General features: G+C 36.9%; 4 protein-coding genes across 11 annotated transcripts in view; 2 read left to right on the forward strand and 2 right to left on the reverse strand.

Moving 5' to 3' along the window:
• Window positions 1-541: 541 nt before the first annotated feature.
• Window positions 542-2,789, reverse strand: LOC106095275 (T-cell acute lymphocytic leukemia protein 1). Its single transcript, XM_059367836.1, has 3 exons — window positions 2,420-2,789; window positions 1,717-1,955; window positions 542-986 (listed from the first exon to the last, which is right to left on the reverse strand). Exons 2-3 carry the CDS (start codon window positions 1,928-1,930, stop codon window positions 724-726), a joined length of 477 nt encoding a protein of 158 aa, XP_059223819.1. The 5' UTR covers window positions 1,931-1,955; window positions 2,420-2,789; the 3' UTR covers window positions 542-723.
• A 1,787-nt stretch (window positions 2,790-4,576) lies between these two features.
• Window positions 4,577-6,920, forward strand: LOC106082952 (centromere/kinetochore protein zw10). The gene is made up of 4 exons (XM_013245722.2): window positions 4,577-5,329; window positions 5,390-6,007; window positions 6,070-6,654; window positions 6,714-6,920. The coding sequence occupies exons 1-4, from the start codon at window positions 4,670-4,672 to the stop codon at window positions 6,918-6,920; spliced, it is 2,070 nt and encodes a 689-aa protein (XP_013101176.2). The 5' UTR covers window positions 4,577-4,669.
• On the reverse strand, window positions 6,604-14,861 carry LOC106082971 (histone-lysine N-methyltransferase SMYD3). Of its 8 annotated transcripts, none has more exons than XM_013245777.2 (9): window positions 9,461-9,479; window positions 9,310-9,380; window positions 8,947-9,086; window positions 8,629-8,870; window positions 8,432-8,562; window positions 7,803-7,991; window positions 7,461-7,746; window positions 7,239-7,401; window positions 6,604-7,182 (listed from the first exon to the last, which is right to left on the reverse strand). In XM_013245777.2, the coding sequence occupies exons 3-9, from the start codon at window positions 9,057-9,059 to the stop codon at window positions 6,972-6,974; spliced, it is 1,335 nt and encodes a 444-aa protein (XP_013101231.1). In that variant the 5' UTR covers window positions 9,060-9,086; window positions 9,310-9,380; window positions 9,461-9,479; the 3' UTR covers window positions 6,604-6,971. The 8 variants fall into 8 exon arrangements, with proteins under 8 accessions (XP_013101231.1, XP_059222827.1, XP_059222829.1 ...); XM_059366844.1 differs by having other exon boundaries at window positions 8,947-9,150; window positions 9,461-9,478; XM_059366846.1 differs by lacking the exons at window positions 9,310-9,380; window positions 9,461-9,479 and adding an exon at window positions 14,737-14,861 and having other exon boundaries at window positions 8,947-9,081.
• A 1,376-nt stretch (window positions 14,862-16,237) lies between these two features.
• The window catches only part of LOC106082961 (TWiK family of potassium channels protein 18), a 221,478-nt gene continuing 220,825 nt past the window's right edge, over window positions 16,238-16,890 (forward strand). The window contains exon 1 of the mRNA XM_059366847.1: window positions 16,238-16,857. The gene's annotated coding sequence lies outside the window, so the exon portion shown is untranslated. The remainder of the gene's footprint in view (window positions 16,858-16,890) is intronic.

Genomic DNA, 16,890 nt, shown 5'->3' on the forward strand with positions numbered 1-16,890 from the left:
AAAGTCCTTTCTAGGCCTTTAGAGCCATGGCAGACTACTCACTATATCCTTTTTTATGGAAGCTATTTCACGTTATGGACCGATTTGAAGTCATAAGAAATCATTACGTGAGGAAAATCAGATTACAATGTCGTCCAAGTCCGAACGGCATGCAGCAGTGCGACACCTCTTAAAGGATAAGTTTTTACAGGCGTAGTACCTCACAAATGTCCCCAGCTTTAGAAGGGGATAACCACAGCTGAAAATATCTTCTTATGATCTCACTAGGATTCGAACCTTGGCGTTCAGCGTCATAGGCGGACATTTAAACTTCTACCATACGATTGCCTCCAATAAGAAGTATTTTTGCAAAATTTCAAGCAAATACATTTGTTCCAAAGACGGACGGACGGACATGGCTATATTTATTTAAAATGACGATCAAGCATACACACAACCTTCAAGGGGTCACAAATCGAATGTAGAAATACATAGATTCTGTCATAAGTAAGTAGAGAAATACAAAATTTTTACATTTTTTTCTGATGACTTTCTAGCCAGCTTTATTGCCAAACCCGCTTGAAAATTTAAGGGTTTATTTTTTTCAAACTATTATTGCATATATCACATAACGAGGTCGTCTTTTAATAAATTAATAATTAACATAAAATTCTATGGGTACTTGCACTTATTCACTGCAAATAAATACGGAAAAAATTAATCCATTGTGGGCTGTTGTACATTTCAAGGTGTCTCCAGCACATGATTGAGGTAAGCAATATAACAAATGGCTAGCTTTAATATTTCAATCTTTGATAGTTTCTTGTCTGGCGGCAAAGTGGGTAAAAGTTTTCGAAGTTCAGCAAAGGAAACGTTGAATGCTTCCACTCTAATGCGTTCTCTTGTCGCATGGGCAGTCCTATATTTTAGAGTCGCTCGTCTACGTCGACGGCGTTCTTCGCGGGAAAGTCCCACTAATTCGGAAGGGTCCAAATGGGTAATGGGCTCTAAAAAAAAATAATAGAAAAATAAGTAAATCAAATTTACAATTAAAAATCTTCACAGTTGAAAATAGAATGGTTTCAAGGGTGGCTGGAAAAATTGTAATTAAAATAAAAAATAAAAAGAAATAATATAAAATATATAAATAATATGAAAAATAAAATAAAATAAAAAAAAAAACAAAAAAAAAAATAAAATAAAATAGAATTAAATTAAAATAAATTAAATTAAATTAAGTTAAATTAAGTTAAATTAAATTAAATTAAATTAAATTAAATTAAATTAAATTAAATTAAATTAAATTAAATTAAATTAAATTAAATTAAATTAAATTAAATTAAATTAAATTAAATTAAATTAAATTAAATTAAATTAAATTAAATTAAATTAAATTAAATTAAATTAAGTAAAATGAGATAAAATTAAGTAAAATGAGATAAAAATAAGTTAATTCAAAGAAATAAAATTAAAAAATATTTCATTTAAATATAAAGTAAGTAACAATTACATAAAAATAAATAAAATTGTTCAAAAATATATTTTTATAGAAAATGTTGTCCACAATCTACCCTATGGTATATTTTGTGAACATTTTATTTATATAAAAAATTTTTATAGAAAATTTTGTTAACTTTAAAAAATATTTGCTCAACATTTTATTTCTATAGAATATTTAAACTTAAAACATATTTATAATCAATATGCTACCCTCTAATATTCTACATAAATTCTTACGTGTCCTTCGCCTGGGTGCCGGTGTAGGTGTAGGTTGTGGCAATGTCTGTGATGGAGGTGGTGTTTCACAAGCCATTCTGGCCTGATATCTTTTGTCAAAGTCAAAAGCAGCATAGTCCTGATTTTCCACATTATGGAGATCCTGTAAATAGTAACGTCCGACGGCTATGTTTTGTGGCGGTACCAAGTGATTTTGTGTCATATCGTAAACCATGTCGACGGTGGCCAATATGTTGTGTCTGCAAAAGATAAAAGGCAAAACATAAATATTTAAGTAAGATTTCCCTTAATAGACACCCACTTGAGGGTGTTAAATCTGTCTTTAATTCAAAAATCCTTAGGGGAAAAGGTTTTCATAACCTTTGGCATGTGTGCATATGCCAAAGGCGTACTAATTGTATTATTTATGGCTTCCATTGTGGTTGTTGTTATTATTTGTTCACTCAATGAGAAGGGAAAGAAAGGGTTTACTATTTGTCCCTCATCGATAGATATCGATTGTGTTTGAAAAGTAGGCAAACACTGCAACCCTTTGTTTTCATCATGTACCAGAGTCTAGAGCAAATATTGCCAGACGTTGGAGACCCCAATTGTTTGCAATCACGTTTTCCGATTTGCAATAAAATTGCACATGCAACTAACAATTTCTCAACGGAGCCATAAATTCAAAACAACAACAAATATTTTGAATTGTATTACTTACCGTGCTCTCTTGTAGTATTAATCCTTTAAAAAATCTTCTTTGTTGTGTTTAATTTTTCTGTTTTCCCAAAACCAGGATAGGAAATTATATGTGTTTGCTCTTCCAATTCCAATTGGAAACTGTTACCTTTGAAATATTGTCCAGCATCTTATATACTATGATGGCCTTGTGATGTGTTACGTCTTTGTGTGTGACAAAATCATCCCCTTTATGTATCTTTGTTATTCCACCACCAGCGGCCAATAAGAGATATGCTATGAAATAAAATGGCGTTTTGGCTCCGCCCTTAACATTTTCCATAGGATAATAATGCTTGAATACTTGCAATTATTTTCAAATTAATATTTGACTTTATTTTGTGGAAAACTCATTTACATCAACTTTAAATGACCCAGTATACATGACCAAAAAAATTTGAAATAGTTGTTTGTTCAATTTTAACTTTGAAATGTTTTTTTGTCATAAGCAAATTTTTGAATCTAGTATCGGTTTACTTAACACAGCAGTGATAATTTAACACAGCTATGCTTATTTAACACAGCTTAAATCACAAAACACATCTGTAAATAAATAGTGGGTGGTTGCATAAGCTAAGTCGCGCCAGATGTCGCACAAACAAGTAATATGGGTGCTTTACACTTAAAGAAAGCAGCCCAGAAAAATCCTTAATGAACAGGGTATTGTCAATTGGGGAAGAACGCAGCACGTCATAAAAAACGGCAGTTTTTGGGACGTGTATTGCACACGGCCTAAGGAATACAATAGGATGATTAGAGCGGCAAAACGTGCTTCCTGGAAGCTTTTCTGCGACGTGGTCGATAGCGTAAATGACGCCAAGAAAGAAGTTTCTATCAAAAACCCAAACTGAAACATAAATATAGGACATGGGAATGAGAGCAGGGACAACGGAGGACATGTTGAGGCTTATGATGAATACACAATTACCACATTTTCTACAGGATACAACGAAACTCACGGAGACACCTGAATCTTGAAATAATCAGGTTGATCGAAGGCTTATCATCTATTGTAAAGGAAGCCTTGAGGAGCTGTAAAGCATTGAAATCACCCGGACCGTAATGAATATTACCGACGTTACTACAGAAGGAGTCGTACTATTTGACGACCCATTTGTCAACCTAGCCGCTATTTGGACAGTATACGAAAACTGAACCGAAAGTGTTACGTTTGGGAGAGTCTTTAATCAGTGCAAAAATATGTTCGTTTTTCCTCTATTAGTTTTGTCATTCAAATTGAAAGATGATACCATATCTTTTATCAAACGGCGATAGTAGGCGGCGATAAGATTAACCGCTTACTATACGGGGATAGAATTTTTCGCTTAATGGGTAAATAAAACACCCCTTATATTTCAATTGAGGCTATTTGATGCCACATGTCTTTTGTAAATATGGCCCCATCTTTCAGTTATATTTTAGTTACATGTAGTTATTATCAACAGGTGTCGTTGGTCAAAAGGGACCAATCTGGAGCCCTTATAGGCAGTTAATACGGCTTTGCGATAGTATCCATCGGAAAAATATCAATCGATATTCAATCAAATAATTAAATATCGATAGTGCCATCGATATTTTGCAAGCTCTAACTCACCGTGTGCACGTGCCGACTACTGCTTTTGCCAAAAACGGTACATCATTTTTTTTCTTTTCTTGGATTTAATTAATTTTCCATAATTTCCTTTTTTTATAACTTTATTTTGGAAAGAATGTGTTTTTCAATATCTATCAAGTAACGATTACACATTTCTGAGTAAACGGTAATCGATAGACGCCAATCATCGAAAAAAATTAAATGATTTTGATTTTTCCATCATGACTGATGGTTATGTGTACATGTGACGCATACACAATTGTTTCACCAATAGTATTACAATGACCACGCATCAAGATGTGCCATGTAAACTGGCCATTAAAAACATATATTTATCGATTAAATGCACTGGGATAGCATATATGTAGTTTTTATGGGATGTGTGATAGTGAACCCCACCCCTATGAATACAATGCCATCTATGCGTTGAAAATTATCCCTAATCGACTTATTCAAATGTGGTATTTTAACGTATTGTATGGCTTTGGCTTCATAAACCACTACAAAACCAATTAGTTGAGCAAATAATCTAAGAGTGTGAATATCCTTAAGTTTTTGTTGTTGCTTTATTTATCATAGGCAGATAGCGGGACATTAAATTAAAAAATAATAGAGGCCAGACCCAAATATTAATTCAAAATGCAGCTAGTCGACGTTAAACCCGAAGTTAATACCAACAAATGCTTAGAAAATGTGCAGGACAAAAAGCTGCAAATAGTCACGATTCTGGAAAAAATTCATCGCTTCAAGGAACGTGTCTCCAAGTACATTGAAGATAACTATGTTGAGTTCCTGCCCAATGTTGCCACCGCCTATTTGTATTCAGAGGATGGCAACAATTTGGAGAAACAAGGTTATGAGCTGCTCAACTCCCTGCAGTATTCCGCCAACAGCGATTCTGATGCTGAACTAATGACAACTGTGAAAAAACTTAACACCGTCCTATGCGACTTGGATGTCACCAATCGAATTCTGGCAGCAGATGAAATATTCCAATCGCTCGAAGAGACCAGTTCCAATGAACATTTGATTGCCTTGGACATGCTAAAGAAACTGAATAATATTATTCATCATACCGCCTCAAGTGAGGTGCAAAAGTTGTTACTGGCTAGTCCAGCCTATGATACAATCAAGGTGAAATACTTGCTAAAGCTGCATATGGTGAAGCTGAGTCTGTCGGAAAAGTTTAAAGCGCTTGTGCAAATGAATGAAAAGCAGCTGCCGGGAGCTGTGTGCACCACCATACAGGTATCCAAGGATGTAGGCCCATTACAGGATACTGTGTTGGCACTTTTCCAGGTAAGCCTAGAGACACTTCATTGTAAATGTTAATCTTCCATGTATGCTAATCTCATTTAGGCTAAATATGATGTCACGGAATTGTGCGATTTTCTCTTGGACAAGTGTCTTATGCCCATCATAACTAGGCCAGTTAATATGACCTTTAGCGAGGAAAATTCGGAATATCTTAAACTTCAAATATGTTATGGTGTAACTGGAGGCAATGCAGCACAGGATTACAAACAAGTTTTTGAACACGTAAAAATGCTGTTCCATTGTCTGGAAACTTTAAATGTTTTGGTATCAAATGATCACCATGTCTTTGCCATAGTTGGAGAGAATCTGGCTAATCGTTTCTTTAAGTCTCTAATCGATGAATGTCTCATGAATGCCATACCGGAGACAGTGGAAGAGCTGCAAGCTTCTACCCTGGTGGAAGATGTCTTACAATTTGAACTCTATCTGGCCGATATGTTTTTTATCAACCGCGAAATTGAACAGAGTCTAACAAAATTTACCGAGAAATATGAGACGTTGTTTCATAATCGCATGTTTTGTCGTCTTCTCGAGACTGGCAGGGAGATTATGCAGAAAGATCTGCAGGAGATGGTAGTGATGGCAGAGAAAAATACTCCAGAAGATGTGACCAATAATCCATTTTTGTTTCCGCGATCCATGGTATCCAAGAGTCTTTTGGTAAGTATGTCTTGTGGTAAAAATATTCCTTATATCGTTAGCTAACAATAATGTGCTCTTAGGAATTTGTGAAACTCTTAAATCGTATTATACGCCAAGATAGCGAAACACCAAGCGAACACAATCGCTACTTCAACATAATTTCGGTGCTGATCAACTCCTATGTGACTCTGGTGCCCCAGTATCATAAGGAGCACCTGGAGAATTTGCCCCAACAAACTGCATTGTTCTATAACAATTGCATGTTTTTGCATCAATTCCTGGCGAAAAATTTCTCCACTCCCACAGCCTCAAATCTGGTAAAGAATTTATCCAGCTGTGGTTCGAAACATTTGCGTCAACAAGTTGATCAACAATTGGCAAAACTGCAAAATATCTTGCAGCCCGCTTCAAAAGGCGAAAACAAGGGAAAAATCACCAACAAGATGGTGGATAAATGCATACACCATCTCGAATTGTTGGAAAGCCTGTGGCAGAATGTATTGCCAGTCAAGGAGTATAACAAAATAATGGGAGAGTTAATCAACAATTGTTGTTTGCTATTGAACCATCAAATTGTGGATAAGCCATCGATTTCGGCGGCAGAGGCTAAACTATTAAGTGAAACATTTGGTTTATTTATAGACAAGGCTGGTTCCTTTATAAAGGTATATCTAATCACAAATATTTGTTTAAAACTAATTATATATGTATTGGCATCTCTCAGGCAGGACAGGAGCTGCAAAAGTTATCGAATTGGCAGCGTTTAATCAACTTGTTGGATATTCTTAATGTTACTTTGACCGAAATCGCTGAAATGTGGTCTGCTGGTAAGTTATCGGAGCACTTCAAAGCCGAAGAGATTGAACGCTTAATCAGAAGTCTACATCCAAACACTGAAAGACGTGCTCTAGCGTTAAAGAAAATCTTTTAATTACTTATTTTGTTACATAATAAACTTATTTAAACTATAAAAAAAAGAGCCCTAATCTGTGGTCTCTGCCAGAGCTTGTACTAATAAAGGTTTTAATTGATTTTGAATCAATGAATGCTCTTTGCCATGTGTAACTTCCAAAATTTTGCGAGCTTCTTGGAAGTTTTCTATGCATTCCTTAATATAGGACTCATGGTGCTGGATTTTTGCTAATTTTAGATAAAGTAGTCCCAATAGAGGATTCCAGTCGCCATAGTAACGCCTACAACAAAGAAGGTTTTTGAATTGCAATTGGAATTCACTCATAACCATGTTTACCTGAATCCAGGCAAGAGTTTTTTGCCATACTCCAAGGCTTCCTTCCATTTTCCCACATCAATGGCTGCTTCAAATGCAGCATCCAAGGTTTTAACATACCAACAGTTCAAGGGATGCAAGAATTCCTCCTGTTTATTTAACAAAAATTTGCATACATCTAAATCTAAAAAAGAAATCAAAAGTTTAGAAATATTAAAATGTTTTTAATATATCACAACCTACATGCCACATCCTTCATGTTGTTTAATTGATGCTTACTCAATTCCATGGCCTCCGTAAAGCCTTTTCTATGCCTTGGACTTATGCCGGCATCACAAGCGGTGCAATTATTTAGATTGATATCAACGAAGGCTTTACATTTTCGGTTGGGGCAGCAGGCAGCTTCCATTTCCATGGTTTCTTGGGGATCAATGCATTTACTGCATGTGCATAAGAAGTAATAGTTTTCCTTCAACTGCTTTCGTCTTAGTTCTGAAGTATTCAGCAGCTCTATGTAGCTTATGAAAATCTAAGCAAGCAAACATTAAACATTTGTGGTTCTCAAATAATTCCGAAAGGCAGTACCTTGGACCAGTCCAGGCAATCTCTATCAATGTCTATGTCCTCGGTGGCCTGTATATGAAGTGTGGTGCCCTCAAATGTGGCCACAGCATTAGGTTTGCAGCTGTGATCGGTGACCGAAACGCCTAGGAATATGGCGGTGGCAATTGAATTCATTTCAGCATCTAATATATTGAATCCATTCGTAATGAGCTGCGAGCAAAACAATCAAATGAAGATTACAAGTGTTTTCTTCTTCGTTTTTTTTTGTACAAGCAATTAGCGCCACTTTGCTATGCATCAAAGTCAGCGAAGGGGGCTCGACCTTTAACTCTATACAAGAATTTTTGTTTTACATTTCAGATGTCTATAACTAAGAAATCGAAAGTTAGTTTGTGTTTTTTGGGATGTTGTTGGCACTTTGCCAGGCGGGCGAAAAACATAAACAAATAGAACGACGTAAGAACCACACAGAATCACACACAAATCCAATTTTATAATAAAACATAAAAAGAGGAAAAAAAACGCCAAAATATGATTGGAGAAGCCATGTGTGGTTTGAGTGGCTATGCACGTATTACGTATATGAATGTTCTAGATTTGAGGTGTCATTCAGAGGTTTTTTCATTTTTGATATTTTCATCAAAACTTACCCTGCCATATATTGTCAGCAACTCGCTTTGATTGGGAACTGAGGCGGTGTCTTGCATCATTTCGCATAGAACTGCATGCAACGATTCCAAATGTTCCAAACGGCGGGGATCATGCTTGATCTCCTGGTAGTCTAAACGAAAATTAGATAGCCTTACAGTCTTGGCCAATAAGTATGACCAAATGCTCTTTTACTTACGTGACATTAAATCCCTAAATTTTCTAAAACATGTAGCCGTGTAGTAGCCCTTTTCCATATCACCTCCATTATTCAGTTTAATGATAATGCGACAAAGCATGCGAGCAGCATCCGGCACACTCCGGGGAAAAATGCGTTTTAGGAATGTACATTCGAGCCTATGCAAAGGCCATGCCTCCATTTGGCAAGCTCTATTGCAATAGTATACGTAATTACAATTGGAACATTTCATAACCTTAGCGCTGAGCAAGAGAAAGGAAATTTCATACATTTGGTTTGTTTTTCTTTGCACACTGAACATTCAATGTTTGATCTTACCTGGCTAGGCAATTATCACATCTCTCCTTGCGATATTGGGACCTTAGGGCATACACAAAGGGGCTTTCCGAAAGTATCCTATCGCCACGCTTAACAGTCTTGTTGGTCTTCATTTTGATTACATCCGTCTTGTAGCTATCCTTTGGGACATAATTAAAATTGAGCGATTCCAAACTACGTATTAAATGCGGTGTAAATATTCTTCTATTCGAAGGCATTAAGAAGGCAATTTTGCAACAATTTATTAATTTCCAACGACTAAATGATAGAACGCAAGAGCTTTCAGCACAATGTTCACCGAGATTCTGTTTTTCTTGGCAAACGCTCGAAAGCAACTGTGGCCCAAGCAACGAAATATATTACCTGTTGGCGTCTTCATTTCTCCTTCCTCAACAAAATTGTATCCAACTTTGCTGCTTATTTTTGTTCGTGTGCTGAAATTTCAACCAAAACAAAGCGCCTGAAGAATTTATTTATAGAAGCATAAACAAAAATTTAGTTTTTTTCTGTTTACCCTCCGTTGTGTTGTTTTAGCGGTTGACAGCTGTTAGCAGTCATATGTTTAACAGTGTCACCTAATTTTTTGGTTTGACATTTCTGTTTTGCAGTATTGTCTTCGTTTAACTTGACAAACGCATTGGTATAGGTGCAGGCTCCATAAATTGAGCAGTTTGAATTTGAGAATTTGATGAAGTCAGTCAAAAGTGCAAAGCTTAAAAATTGGAATGCTTTAATTTAATCTTTTAATTTGTAAAGTGTAAAAGTGCAAGTTTCCGACGCTCCCAAATCATTAATAGAAATCGTTGGGTAAGTTTTTTAACAACTTTGAAAAGGCAACAAGCCTGTTTGATATGTAATTTATATTTCTTATTGAAGTCTTAACGTGATGCGACAGGGTCACTACTACATTCACGCATAGTATTTTTCCAAAGCAATGTGGCGTAGAAAAATAACTACCTATAGTAAGATTCTAGTGTTCTCGTTGTTCCCAAAAGTTGATAGTTTAGATGTGTGCAGTGGTTTTTACCTAAAGGTGCCTAGAATACTGTCAGTATTATTACTATCCAAGATTTTTCGCTCCCCTTGCGGAATGTTCAACAATAACAATACTGCCATCTTAAAGTTTGATTCAAAAAAGATTTTTTTGTTGTTGTTCTGTGTTTATACAGACGGCAAGCCAAACAATTCGGTAACGGCACTAAAACAAGGATTGTAAATAATCATGTTATGCATTTCATTTCGTTCATACATTGGCTGTTCAATTATCCAGATGAAAATCCGATGGACATTTCTATTTTGTCAATTTTAGAGGGGAGTTAAGACCTAAATATGCCAGTATGGATGCGTTCAAAAGAGCAATTGTACGTGAATAGGCCAAAATACCAGGAGATTACATTTGTGCAGCTTGCAACTTCTTTGGCCGACTCAGAGCAATAGTCAAAAGCCGTTAACTGGTCAGAGGCACGGACGATTCGATTAGGGTCATTCGCGATTTAGGTGCTAAATAGACCAATCTTCCGATTTAGGGTCTTAGGGCGATAACAGCCGCATATATTATCCAATTTCGTTCAAATTGGGAACTGCGAAACGCAAATCGAATATGGTCTAAATCGCCATATAAAGGGTGATTTTTCTGAGGATAGGATTTTCATGCATTAGTATTTGACAGATCACGTGGGATTTCAGACATGGTGTCAAAGAGAAAGATGCTCAGTATGCTTTGACATTTCATCATGAATAGACTTACTAACGAGCAACGCTTGCAAATCATTGAATTTTATTACCAAAATCAGTGTTCGGTTCGAAATGTGTTCATTCACCGTAACGTTGCGTCCAACAGCATCTTTGAAAAAATACGGTCCAATGATTCCACCAGCGTCCAAACCACACCAAACAGTGCATTTTTCTGGATGCATGGGCAGTTCTTGAACGGCTTCTGGTTGCTCTTCACTCCAAATGCGGCAATTTTGCTTATTTACGTAGCCATTCAACCAGAAATGAGCCTCATCGCTGAACAAAATTTGTCAAAATTTGAACACATTTCGAACCGAACACTGATTTTGGTAATAAAATTCAATGATTTGCAAGCGTTGCTCGTTAGTAAGTCTATTCATGATGAAATGTCAGAGCATACTGAGCATCTTAGAAAGACTTAGGGAAGAAGTGGTACAGACCGATCTCCCTTCTCTCACCAGTGGCAAAGACGCTTGAGATATTACTCCTCCCGGGCCTCGTAGGAGAATTTTCATTCGCCGAGCATCAACATGGATTTGGAAGACTGCATAGCACAACAACAGCTTTCCATGCGATCACCACGCACATTTGCCGTGGCTTCAATCAGCCCAGGCCATGTGATAGGACGGTCCTCGTGGCACTGGACCTATCGAAGGCATTCGACACGGTCAGCCCGGTTTGAGAACATCGCCAACACGTCCCTCCAGCCAGGCTTGAAACGCTAGGTCGCCAGACACTTGTGGAATTTAGGGATAAGAAGTCGAAGCACCATAGAGTGAAACAGGCAGTTCTCCAAGCTGGGGTGATATCTCCGGCACTGTTCAACCTCTACATATCCGCCATTCCACCGCCTCCAGACGGCATAGAGATCGTATCATATGCGGACGATTGTACGATCATGGCGTCAGGCCCCCACCCATTGTTGACATCTGCGATAGGTGAACTTGCCTCATATTTCGCTGCAAGAAATCTGAAGATATCGCAAATTGAAGGGTCGCGAATGATTTGTGGAATTTAGGGATAAGAAGTCGAAGCACCATAGAGTGAAACAGGCAATTCCCCAAGGTGGGGTGATATCTCCGGCACACAGGGTCCTCAAGTCACTTGCTGGCAGCACTTGGGGTGCAGACAAAGAAACCTTGTTGACCACGTACATAGCAATTGGCCGGTCTGTGGTAAGTTATGCAGCGCCAGTGTGATCTCGTCAACTTTGTGACACGCAGTGAAATAGTATTCTGATCTGTTCGAATGCCGCCCTCCGAACTGTGACGGGCTGTCTCCTCAGTTCTCATGTGGACCATCTCCATCAGGAGGCAAAGATCCTACCAGTGCGAAGACATAACTACATGCTGTCTTAGCAATAGCTTTTGGGCTGTTATCGCAGAGACCATCCAAATCATCATTTTGTGGATAGATATTTCCCCGGAAAACCAGAGTAGTTCTGGCTCAATTACGTTTCGGCAGATGCAGCCTCTTCAACTCTTACAGAGCAAGGATTGATGCCGACGTGCAAGATGTTGAAATATATAAGCGTGAGTTGTATTTATTTGCTCTAAAACCTTGTCCAGTATGATCTAGATCGGATCGTACATAGATATTGCTAACATATGGACAGATCTGACGATTTGGAGAACAAAGAATTTAATAGCACTAGGGCGCCCCTATAGCCGAAACGAATATGGTCCATTTCGAGCCATATTGGGATACAGCTGCGATATAGATCGATTTGGCTATTTAGGCTAGGTTAGGTTAGGTAAGAGTGGCAGTACTTAGACAATTTGAAGTCCATTGTGATACCACAGTAGCGACAGACCAAAGCCTCTGTCGGGAATTGTACCCACGCCCCCTCTCTGGCAAACCGAGCACGCTACCAACTCGGATACCGGGGCTATTTACACCAAGAGAAATTACTCTGCTGATATCAATAAACGCTGTGCTGACATTAAATTAAATATTTTAAACTTTTGAATAAATCTAATCAAACTTTTTGAACTTCTAGATAACTATTGAGGAATTTGCTATGTATAAATATTAAAAATGGCAAACTTTAGGCCTTCATGTTTGTTTAGCATGAATATAATAGTAGTTGTTATTTTTTCTGCTTCTATTCAAATTCGTTAAAAAAATTAGCAAATTGTATAAAATACAAAAAAAAAATTATGTTACCATATGAAGACAGCAGAAAATGATTGCTGTTTTAGCAACAAATTACTTCTGTACCATTTTCAGCAGACTTTCTGCTGTTACAACAAACATTCTTGCTGTTTTTACTAAAAAATTTCTCCGAGAGTCTTAAGTCCAATAAAGGCGCATTTGTTGTCCGATTTCTCTAAAATTTGACAATATGATTTGTACTAGGCATCTCGAAATCCGAACCGAATATGATGGATAGAGAAAAGATCTATTTAGCTTAGGTTATGTTGAAGAGAGAGAGAGAGAGGGTGCGTATATTAGTCCCCCACATGCCACTATGGACATTAGGTGTAGACTTTTTTTTCATTCTTTTTAAATCATATAAATCCAAAACTTAAAAAAGTGTTATGGCTTATAACCTTTATGAACAGCCACATAGCCAATGAACAAAATGAAACTTTGATCATAGAAATCGGTGAACTTCTCTTGTTTTTACGTACAATTGAGTGAAGGTATCTCGTTTTGAATCAAATATACAGTGGTGGTTATATAAATAGGGACATCATTTTTTTTTATGTCCATTGGATATACACCTAAACCAGTTATTGGCTTGTTTGTGTTCTAAATACTAAAAAGTTACCTTGAAAAAGAAAATCTAAGTTAGGAATTCCGTGCTACTTACAAAATCCATAAAACCACGCCTCTAAATTGGTTCATGTCTGTTAGCCGCGTATAGCCTTAAAGTATATATATTTCTGATCGTCATGACATTTTAAGTCGATCCAGCCGTCCGTTTGTCCGTCCGTGTGTTGAAGTGTTGAAAGCAGGCTAACTTTCGAAGAAATAAAGCTAGGCGCTTGGAATTTTGCACAAATACTTCTTTTTAGTGTAGGTCGTTTGGGTTTGTAAATGAGCTAAGTTGGTCCATGTTTTGATATAGCTACCATATAAACCGATCTCCCGATTAGATTTCTTGAGCTTCTAGAGGGCGCAATTATTATCCAATTTGGTTGAAATTTTGCATATCTCGTTTTAGTATGACTTCCAACAACTGTGCTAAGTATGGTCTAAATCAGTCTGTAGCTGGATATAGCTGCCATATAAGTCGATCTCCCGATTATACTTGAGCTTTTAGAGGGCGCAATTGTAATCCAATTTGGCTGACATTTTGCGTGAGGTGTTTTGTTATGACTTCCAACAATTGTGTTAAATATGGCCTAAATCACTTCATAACCTGGCATAGCTGCCATAGAAACCGATCTCCCGATAGACTTTTTGAACTTCTAGAGGGTGCAATTATTATTTAATTTGCCTTTGAAACAGATTTTTACTTTTTTTTTTGTGTATGCATAATTGTCAACAATTGTCTATGTGTTCTTGTTATTTCTGGATAGCTTAGGCATTATTATACCCTAATCCACTACTGTGGTACAGGGTATTATATCTTTCATCCGATGGACCCTTTTAAAGCTGTAAAAGCCACAATTTTGATTCGATTCTTACAAAATTTGGCGCGAGGTGTTTTATTTGACGTCCTAATATGTTTTATCAATAAATACCTTAGTAATTAATTTTAGTGTTCTTGATACTTTCTTTGGAAATCTGGCTGTGTGATTTTCACAGGATATTTTTTTATTAACTAAGAATTTTGGTCTTATCATATTTTTCTATATTTAGATATTATTTTGATACATGATTTAAATTTATTCTTTTATTAAATTTTATTTGTCTTTTTCTATTCCCAACTACTGCCCTTTGAAATAAAATCAATTTTCCCCATTTTAAGTGGGTCATCATACAAAACATTGCACTTGCTGCAGTAACAACCCTAACCTATGCAAAGTAAATGCACATTAGGTTACTAGTTAAAATGCACTGCAGTTTTAATTCTCCTTGGAAAAAGTAATAAAATAATATTCTCACCTTAAAATCCATTTATTAAGGGGCTATGCTTTTATTCCTTTAACTTTGCAAAGTTTTCTTATACCTTTATAAACTAAGTTTTATTGCTTTAAAAAAATCACAACTTTATGTTTTCGTGTGTCAGATGCTTATGCCTTTGTTTACATTTAAACTCTCCACTTGTGCTTCATTTGTCTGTAGAATGGAAGTCACTAACCGTTATTTTTTACCATGCTCTCGCTCTCGTTCTCTATCTAACCTCCTCTCTTTCTCTGCAGCGACGTTTCTCAACATCTCTGGTGTCATTAGATGTTTGTTGTTGTTGTTGTTTTAAGATGTTAGGACTTATCCATACATATACACATGCCGACAATTCACAGGAGGCTGCTGTTAACGTGCTTCACATGCTCGCCCGTTGACATTCTTTTAGTCGTATACTTTCATTCATCTCTGCTGGACCAAATAAACAAACGGAATTGTGTTCGGTGGCGTGCGAAAATGAAATAAAACAAAAATCATAAAAATAACAATTAAAGATGAGCAAATAATACAGAAAAGTTTTTGCACATTTAAACAAAACGGAATATCAAAAAACCCAAAATGAAGGCGGTCCAAATTTAATGTTTCCGCATTGAGACATTTTGTCGGCTTTATGAGCAGTAACAAAGAAGGGAGAAAAAACGCGTTATCCATTGATTAATAGTGTCGCCTGTGTATTGCATTGATGTTTGTTTATCGGCAAAGGATCAAACGACAGTCCAACCATTTGCCTGAGAGTTAACGGGTCCATTGCTCCATGAAATGAAAGGATGTTGCGCTTGAATTGTCTGCCTAGTGTAACGGCATTTCGTGCTTATTTCGCTGTGTTTATTTGTGCGTGTGTGAGTGCTGTAAGCGAGTGAGTGAGTGAGTGAGTGGTTTTCTGTGTGACACCACCCCAAAGGAAAACAGATACAAACAGAATTGATTTCAATTATGAGACAATCGAAGATTTTAACACCAAATTAAATCCAAACCAGTCGAGCAAAGTTGCCACAATCAAACTTCATCTAAATCTCTGGTGCTCCCCTTTCCCCCGCACACACACACACAACATCCCTACCATGGAATATGTGAGAAATCTGCCAAATACACAAAAGAAAAATTCTTGAAATCGGAGAGAAAAAAAAAATATTGATTTAATTAAAAGCAAACTTGCGAAAAATAAACGAAAAGAGGAAACAGTGAAAATAAACAACAAAATACGTTAAGTGATTAAAAATAGCCAAACCTACTAAAAATAGCAAAAAAAAAAAAACAAATAATAGCAAAGAGAAATAAAAGGCAGCGATTAAATCACAGTGTAGGCAAACCTAAAACAACTTTCTTTTGAAGGTATAGGGCCAAAAAGTGAAAAACGATTCACTTTGTTCGTGGCATGAATTGCAAAATGTTCTAAAATTCCACTCGTTGTCGTCCGCCGACCCCCTCCTCCCTGACAGTGAAGTGTGCAGGTTATGTTGTGAGCATAAAAATAAGCCTAAACTCGCCTAAGAAGTGTAATTGTTGTAAAAAAAGCTTTGTCAAGGAAAAAGAGTAACTAATAACAAAAGAATAGCAAAGAAGAAAAAATTACAACAACAACAACCGCAAGAAGTGAGAGTCTTCACGAACAAAGGCGTAACGAACGCAACAAACAACGGTAACATCAAAAACAACGACAAAAACAAAATCAAACACAAACCAAAGTAAAACAAACGAAAGGAAACCCCTGAGAAAAGTTGAAAACCTCCTTAAAAAGAAAGTTAATTATGTTTCTTCTGTCATGGATGCTTTTACGGACTGTTTGTTGCCGCAGTACCATATTTCCCGTTACCCATAACCCCAATACACCTCCAGCAGCAGCAGCAGCAACTACACCCACCACAGCCAACAAAGTGTTAAGGCTGTATTGAAACTGAAAACCTCCTAGTCAAGGATCTGCCCTCGCAACAGCGGAAATCAAGAGTTAAACAACGAAAAGTTATTTCTTCACGCCTTACATTCAACGCTCTCTCCCACCGCCAGCACCAACACTTTGCCCAGCTTCCCGGTGCACGCAAGCGAGCAATCCTTTTGTTTGTTTTTTGTTGGAATTCACTGTCACCACCAGAAACACCCAAGGTAGGTACCATTTCCACAAATTTTCATTCATTT

Source organism: Stomoxys calcitrans, chromosome 4 (genome assembly GCF_963082655.1).
Source record: "Stomoxys calcitrans chromosome 4, idStoCalc2.1, whole genome shotgun sequence".
Classification (NCBI taxonomy): Eukaryota; Metazoa; Arthropoda; class Insecta; order Diptera; family Muscidae; genus Stomoxys; species Stomoxys calcitrans.

Bases quoted from the DNA above. Each gene is read 5' to 3' on its own strand.
- LOC106082952 (XM_013245722.2), top strand. From the start codon at position 4,670: ATGCAGCTAGTCGACGTTAAACCCGAAGTTAATACCAACAAATGCTTA. The intron at 6,008-6,069 runs GTAAGTATGTCT...ATGTGCTCTTAG, and splicing joins TGGTATCCAAGAGTCTTTTG to GAATTTGTGAAACTCTTAAA. The intron at 6,655-6,713 runs GTATATCTAATC...GGCATCTCTCAG, and splicing joins AGGCTGGTTCCTTTATAAAG to GCAGGACAGGAGCTGCAAAA.
- LOC106095275 (XM_059367836.1), bottom strand. From the start codon at position 1,930: ATGGTTTACGATATGACACAAAATCACTTGGTACCGCCACAAAACATA. The intron at 987-1,716 runs GTAAGAATTTAT...ATTTTTTTTTAG, and splicing joins GGCACCCAGGCGAAGGACAC to AGCCCATTACCCATTTGGAC.
- LOC106082971 (XM_013245746.2), bottom strand. From the start codon at position 9,164: ATGCCTTCGAATAGAAGAATATTTACACCGCATTTAATACGTAGTTTG. The intron at 8,871-8,946 runs GTAAGATCAAAC...TCTCTTGCTCAG, and splicing joins TGTGATAATTGCCTAGCCAG to CGCTAAGGTTATGAAATGTT. The intron at 7,402-7,460 runs GTAGGTTGTGAT...TTTCTTTTTTAG, and splicing joins CAACATGAAGGATGTGGCAT to ATTTAGATGTATGCAAATTT.